General features: G+C 36.1%; 1 protein-coding gene across 1 annotated transcript in view; it reads left to right on the top strand.

Moving 5' to 3' along the window:
* The first annotated feature begins 6,002 nt into the window (after positions 1–6,002).
* The window catches only part of LOC106470770 (zinc finger HIT domain-containing protein 3-like), a 17,287-nt gene continuing 15,360 nt past the window's right edge, over positions 6,003–7,929 (top strand). The window contains exon 1 of the mRNA XM_013931336.2: positions 6,003–6,175. Coding sequence (XP_013786790.1) covers positions 6,066–6,175 — 110 coding nt within the window. The 5' untranslated portion in view covers positions 6,003–6,065. The remainder of the gene's footprint in view (positions 6,176–7,929) is intronic.

Here is a 7,929-nt window from a genome sequence, read left to right as displayed (position 1 = left end):
ATACGTGGACAAGGTGATTAAGCTGGCAGAACAGTATATAGCAGCAAATGGGGGAGTATAATTAGCGAGTCCAAGAGTAACCAGTTAAAGTTGAAACTAAGGGTGTGTTACATATCTTCTTGTTTGTTAATTTCTGGTAGAAGTTATTTCCAAGGAACTTCAGCGATACAAGTCCTTTCTTGATTAAACCAGTTTATTCTTTCTCGATACAAACTTTGAGTACACAGTAATTTTACAGTCAGTACGTGTCTCGTAACTTTAAACTTAACAACTTTTATAATACATGCTATAAATCACAGCGATTCATAATCTCGATAACTTCCTTTCGACGAGTACAAAACACATATTTTTATTATTTTCCGTTGGCTTTCTCTGCCAGGCTTATATACTAAAAAAGAGGGCGTCTCGAACAAACTCGGGCTTACCCAATAATTCATGATCATTCGAGAAATTTTACGCACGCTACCAGCGCCAAATGCACCAGCAGCGTCACGTGACTTCCGCTGTCATAACAGGTGGTTGACCAGAAACAGGATACCACCAAAGGTAACAAGAACTCAATGAACAAAAGAGAGTAGAGATGCTATATTTGTTATAAAATGGGGCACATTGCAAATGAGTGTAAATCTGTCACCAACAGGCAACAGCAGAAACCTCGACATAAAGCAGCTGCAGCTACATACAAAGATGGTGTTGGCAAGAAACAAGAAAAAGAGTGACTCTCATCATGGATGCTGCTGCCAGAAGAAACAGAATTAAAGACAAACTATCAGATTCACCAAAAGAAGGAAGTGCTATTTCCATGACTAAACAGTGCACAGCTGATGGTCAACTCAAGTTAGCAAACAGGTCAACAGTGCCAGTATTGGTTGGAGCATGTGACAAATATCAAGAAGTGCCAACAAATCAAACATGCAAGTAGGTGAAGGCTATGTTGGGGACAAGAAAATGAAGGTCCTATGAGACACTGGATGCAGTAGGCTTGTATTTGATGACCAGATGATGGGCAAGGTTCATTTATGTTCGCCAATTGATGGAACAGTGAGAAAGTTTCCCATAGCAAAGATAAAGGTGGACTTTCAATACTGTGTGGGAGACCTTGAGGCCATGTGTGTGAAGGTACCCATCTATGACTTGGTGATTGGAAATATACCAGGCAGTAGAAGTTTGGAAGAACCAGACAGAAAAAAGACTGATGAAGAATCTTCAATCACCACTACAGTTCAAGAAAAGAAAAGCAAGCGAGACATAAGGCCTCTGCATGTCTCGAAAGATGACACCCAGAATGTAGATTTACAGGAATTGAAAGAAGCACAGAAGAAAGACCCTTCATTGCAAAAACTTTGGGACAGTGCTCGTGAGAAAGTCGAACACAAGACAAAGGGGAAGGGACTTACAGAATAGAGGATTGTAAGGGAGATCTGTACCAGATCTATCAAGGCATTTATGCTGGAGAAGCTAAGCAGATCATAGTACCAACTGAATAGCAGATTCACGTGATGAAGCTGGCTCATGAGGCGATTGTGGGAGGACACCTAGGAGCAAATAAAATGGCAGTCAGAATTACCAGAAACTTCCATTGGCCAGGGGTCATTGGAGATGTGACCCAATTCTGCAGATCATGTGACATCTACCAAAATACAATAACTAGAGGGAGGGTATTCAATGTGCCATTGGGTAAAGTGCCTCTCATAGAAGAGCTATTAAGCAAAGTAGCTGTGGACTTGATTGGACCACTAGCACATGTTTCTGACAAGGGAAACTGGTATGTTGTGACAATAGTCGACTATCGAACTGCTATCCAGAAGCGATAGCACTGCCATAGATAGAGACTGAGAGATTAGCAGAAGCCCTCATGGAAGTGTTCAGCAGAGCAGGCTTTTCAAAGGAATTCCTGAGTGTCAAAAAACCCAGTTTACTTGAGAATGGATGTCAGGGGTGTGCAGACTCATCAGCACTGGAACCCATTTTACTTCAGAACTGATGCAAAGAGGTGTGCAGATTCATCAGCACTAGGCAACTATTTACCACCCCATACAAACCCTGATGTAATGGACTTTGTGATAGAGCCAATGGAGTCTTTAACGAGCTTGCTTAAGAAGATGTACCAAGAGAGACCACATGACTGGTGCAGATACCTGCAGGTAGTATTATTTGCAACCGAGAGGTCACATAAGCAAGTACAGGTTATTCACCCTTCTAGTTGCTGTACAGAAGAACAATATGATGTCTGATGCAGATATTGAAAGAGCTGTGAACTGGAGAAGAAGAATCAGAAGAAAGGAACACATAACAGTATGTGATAGACCTCAGAAACCGATTGAAGAAGACCTGTCAACTTGCTCAAGAGATCTTATATGCATCTCAAGGCAGTAAGAAGCCCAAGGATCGACATTTCAAGGTCGGACAGAAAGTTCTGCTACATACAGACAACAACAAACTCACCCTGCAGTGGAAAGGAGCTTTTGAAGTACAGTAACTGGTCAACAGAATGGACTATAAAGTGAAAGTGGACAGACCTACCACGCCAGTCCGTTGAAGAAGTACTTTGAGTGGGAAGAAGACCTAATGGGTGCAGATATGAGGCACAGGTGGACATGGCAAGTGTAGCTGTCATAGATGTAGAACTATAAGACAGTGACTCTGTTATAGAAGATGAAGACCTACAAGAATTAAAACCACTGGGTAAAGATGAGACATACAAAGACGTAAACATCACTGAAGAACTGACTGTAATGCAGAAAAAAAGAGCTACAAGATTTACTGTGCCAATATGCAGATCTCTTTACAGATAGACCAGACAAAGCAGACCTTATGCAACACAAGATCGAGACCATGAACAGGGATCCAGTCAAGTTGAACCCTATCAGATGTCCTATGTGATGAGAGACCTGATCAAGCAGGAAGTTGGGGCAATGTTAGAAGCTGGAATCATCAAGTCTTCAAATTCAGCCTACTATTCACCAGTGATAATCGTGAAGAAGAGGGGTGACTCAACAAACTTCTATATAGACTTCTTGAAGTTGAACCTCGTGATGAAGTTCGACTTCGAACCTAAAGGCAACCCAGAGACTGTCATGCCGAAACTAGACGGGGCCAAGTTATTTTCCAAGATCTACCTCAGTAAAGTTTATTAACAAATTCTGATGGAGAAAGGTCGCCTGAAGAAACTTAGAGAGCTGTTCAGGCGAGGAAGGGCAGAAGATCTGACCATCAGACCATATAAGTGCTGCATTGGCTATTCTGTGTTGGACACAAGGCGGGCAACCAACAAATTGCCATGGAAGAAGAGAAGCTAACCTGCATACAAGATGCATCAGCTCAAACGACCAATCAGCAAACCAGATCCTTCCTGGTGTTAGTGGGATACTATAGGACATTCATCCCAAACTTTGCTGAAGTTTGTGCATCACTGACTGATCTGACCAAGAAAAGCCTACCCACAAAGTGAAGTAGGAACAACCACAGCAGATTGAATTCCAGTAGTTAAATACATGTTGGGAAGTTATCAATCCTTAAATCTTTCTTGTCTGCTATCTTACAAAGAAACAAATCAACCACTTTACACTGGTTGCCACGCCATGCTTGATATATTACTCGTCTATTTTTAAGTGTATTTTTGTGACCCAAGGAAATAGAAGGGAAGCCCCAGATATATATTTGCTCTGTGTCACCCGATTTTTGATTAATTTCAGCGATTTGTCTTTTTGATGAAATACGAGTTTTTCAACAAATGTTTCAGGATCAATACGATGATGAGTTGCTTCGAAAATAGCTGCCATATCCTAAGTGATACAAATACTGAATTGAAATTTACTCTTAGAGATGTACTGTAATTTGTTTTTAAATCTTCTTCACCCTTGACCTTGTCAGTCTTAAATATTGTAAATTTGAATGTTCTCGTAGAAGTTGATAGAGTACTATATATTAGTGAAGTAGGTAAATCAGCTAACTCATACATAAAATTTTCTCAGAATGGAAACAAAACAATAAAACATGACCACTCTCACCATGTGATGTTGTCGCAGTTAAAATGGTTGCTGTATTTCACCCTTCTCTAACTTGGCAGAGTATATCTTTATTTAGGAATGTTCAAAGGCAGTTCAATCTAGGGAATCTAGGGCATTCCCCCCAGAGAAATATTATAATAATATAATTTACAGTGACTATGTAAATCAAGTATGTAGAAGTGGGGGAGCTACTGCACTGCCGATTCCGACGCCTATGTAAAATATACCAAATCACAATTTTAGGATGAAACTGTTGTAATTACCCATCAACAGTAATTATCAGTATTTATTAAGTTCATTGATTTGATAGTAGTTATAGAAGTTCTATGAATAGATCTCATTTTGTAATCATATTACTTAGTAACTACGTAGCTATTTCTATGAACATATCAAATTTTCTAGTTATATTATACGGTGATTAAGTAAATAAAATAATCGCAAAAGTATTTATAAACTATTCATTTAATGAAGTGAAATTTTAATGTTTTGAAATATTCTTACAATGTTAAAAAGGGCCATGTTCATGATTGTTTATGTGTATATTAAGGTGTATGATAATCCGTAAATATTCCTGGACATGCCATTTTGGGCATCATTATTACGAGCCGTAAAAATATGTCGATGCAAAATATTGGACTTCCGATAATTTCCAACATTCTTACTACATTAAAAATGGCTGTGTCCAGAACTGTTTGATGTGTGTTAATATGTATGATGATTTTTCTGATAATCCATAAGGGATCCTGGATATGGCCGTTTTTGGTATCATTATGAGCTCTCAAGTATGCCGATGCAAAATAACGAGCTTCTGATGTTTCCAAATATTTCTAGTAGATTAAAAATTGCCGTGTCCAGTATAATTTTTATGCATTCATTAAAGTTTTAGATGAAAATTCTGAAAATTGTTCAGTTCCCCTGGATATGGTCACTTTCGGGATCATGAAGTGTATTTGAAAATGTGATAAAGGTGTACTTGGATTTTTCTGAAATAGGTTTTTTGTAATAAATGTAGGATTTTCGTTTTTTCTAGCTTTATTGCATTAAAATCGTTATTTTTTGTGGGGATGTAAGTACACATTTGATGAGAAAAGTATATTGGTCGTTAATATAACACGTCAGGCACGTTACTAGCACACGCAGCTCTTTTGAAACTCTTTACGCAGAATAGTCCGGTTAGGGTTTTACCCTGTGCTCAAAATTACATGTGAACAAGTCTCGATGGTCGTACAATGCACGGCATTGTAGAAAATATTTGAAATGTTAAATTTCTAAAAACAAATACGATATTATAGTCATTATACCAAGTTTTTCATACAGATAAATTAAACGTATAAAATGTAATTACAATATTATAGCCATTGTATTTTTATATTTCATTTAGACTGAGAAATTGTTTTAAAAATAAAGAATTTGATTTTCTTTCGATTAAATAAGTTGCGTGGTTATAAAGATCGAATATAAACCAAATCTATGGTATGACAGGTAATACTAAAAGTCTGTTTCGGTTAATAGTTCCAGTCCCGCATCTAAAAGTAGGTCTTTCGATTCCGGTTCCAATCTATTTTCTTTTGCTTCGGACTTACTTCTTTTTAAACGGTTTTCCATAGTTAATGAGAAAGAAAGAATTGTTTTTCTTTTTAGAAAAATATCAAAGAGTTCAAATCCTAAGTTTAATTTGACTTAAAAATCAAAGATAAAAAATCTTGAAAAAATTAAATCAGCAAACGTCCCAGTGCAAAAAAATGTGTGCCAAGTATAAAGCCTGAAACGAGACCGATTTTTAAGTTAGTTCTAGACTGACCCTCGGTGGGACAGCGGTAAGTCTTCATATTTACTACGTTAAAATCATGGGTTTGATTCCCTATGTGGCTTTGCTGTAAAACACCCATACACTTCTAGACTTTCTTATTTTTTTATACATGTAAAATATTTTAGAGAACGAAAATAATAGATACAGTGACGCCTGGTGAGCTTTAAAGTCTTAGCTATATCTGTAACTTGTATCGTAAGAAGACGAAGTTCTGCCAAGTTGAGGATGAGACAGCATAAAATATAATGGAAAATATATATAATTCGTTATCTGTAAGTTGCAGAACTCCTAAGACATGTGAAGTTTGTTTCAAATTGGAATATAAATACAAATGTCCAACGTGCTTAAAGAAGTAGTAAGTTGATGGTTTGAACTTTGGTAATAAATTTACTCTAGTCCAATGTGCCGGGAAATCCTATTCCCCGTCTAAATTCCAACGCATCGTATTAATATTAATTTTATTGCCCAGTTTCATAATAATAATTAACATAGTATAACGTTCAGAAACAACATCTATGCTGTCCCATACTTTAAACTAAATTAAAACTATTAAATAAAAACCTCAAAGCCAATCCTTATCTTTCCTATAGTTATCAAGCTTTCTCTTAAGTTAAACTCGAACTTTATAAAGTTAAATTTACTGCCTCCACAACATCCGTAGGCAACCCGTTCCAAAAGCCAAACAACCAGTTAGTGTTACTGTTAGACAAATAAAGCTGTCCTAGCTGATGATGACTCCTACCCATCCAAAATTTATATTTGTGTCCCCTATTCCTACCATTCTCATCATGAAAAAATATAATGCATCAACACAATCACTATCTATTAGTTCCTTTAACAATCTTAAATATCTATTGGACAGATCCTCTCTAACTTCGTTTTTCAAAAGAAAGCAATTTAAAAAATCTTAACCTCTTCTCCTCCATCCCAGGCACCATTCTACAGTATTATTTCTAGTAACCCTCCTCTGATCCCTTCCAATTATTCAATGCCCCTCCTATGATAAGGAACCCAAGACTGAACATAAATTCCAAATTTGCCCTACCACTAGCAACAGCACACTGCTTGGATGTATTAAAAGACTGATCTGATTGATCAACCACTACACCAAGATCCCTTTCTTTCAGTTTCATAATTCTGTTAAGGTTATTCCCATCCACATTATACTTATAATTCAAATTATGATAATCCATATGCATTATCTTGCATTTATTATAATTAAAACCCATTTGCCATTTATTCGACCAACTCACTAAGTGATGTAAATCCTTTTATAAAGCAGCAGCATCCATGGCCAGCAATCTGCTCATCCTTACATACTAACCTAAGCCTAGCATTTAGTGACCTACCTATAACTTCATCACCAGAGTTAATTCTGAGCAGTATCCCTGACAAAATTAAGTTACGGCCTTTTTCTTTAAATGCCGTTATCAACCCTTGTACTTATTAATTAAATGTTAAGTTACAAATCTTAATGCAATATTTTTATATGAATTTCCTTCTAAACATTCTGTTATATAGAATTAAATAAATGAGCTGGTAAATTCATTTTGTTTTCAATAAATAATCAAATGTTAAAATACATTTATAATTATAATTGTTTCTGTTACTGTCAGTGCTATTATTACTTACTATTAGTATAAATCCTTTGTTCAGATAGGCTTAGAAATAACAAATTTGATAAATAATAAAGAGAAGTAGGCTGTTTATATTACATGAAATACAACTTATGAAATATGTTTGTTGAAAATAGAAACTAATGAAATTAGCAAAAATAGAGGAGGAGGAGTATTTTTATATGTAAAATGTGATTTACATCCTGTTGAAGTTAAGGATATCAAAGATTATTGTAAGTCCAACCATGAGAGAGAAAGAGTTTGGGTAGCTATTCAAGATGGTTTTCTTCATCAGTTGGTCAAAGAACCTACTAGAAACAATGTAATTTTAGATTTATTGTTAACTTCTAATATACAAATGATTGAGAGGGTGGAAATTGGAGAACATCTGGGTGCAAGTGGTTGGCTAACAAAAAGTATAAGAGATAAAATTAAAACAAAAGCATCATAAATTTAAGAAATTTAAATTGACTGTAGATGATGGGAAATTTTA

The sequence above is a fragment of the Limulus polyphemus genome, unplaced genomic scaffold, assembly GCF_000517525.1.
Source record: "Limulus polyphemus unplaced genomic scaffold, Limulus_polyphemus-2.1.2 Scaffold4209, whole genome shotgun sequence".
NCBI lineage: Eukaryota > Metazoa > Arthropoda > Merostomata > Xiphosura > Limulidae > Limulus > Limulus polyphemus.
This window is presented reverse-complemented; position numbering and strand designations above follow the sequence as displayed.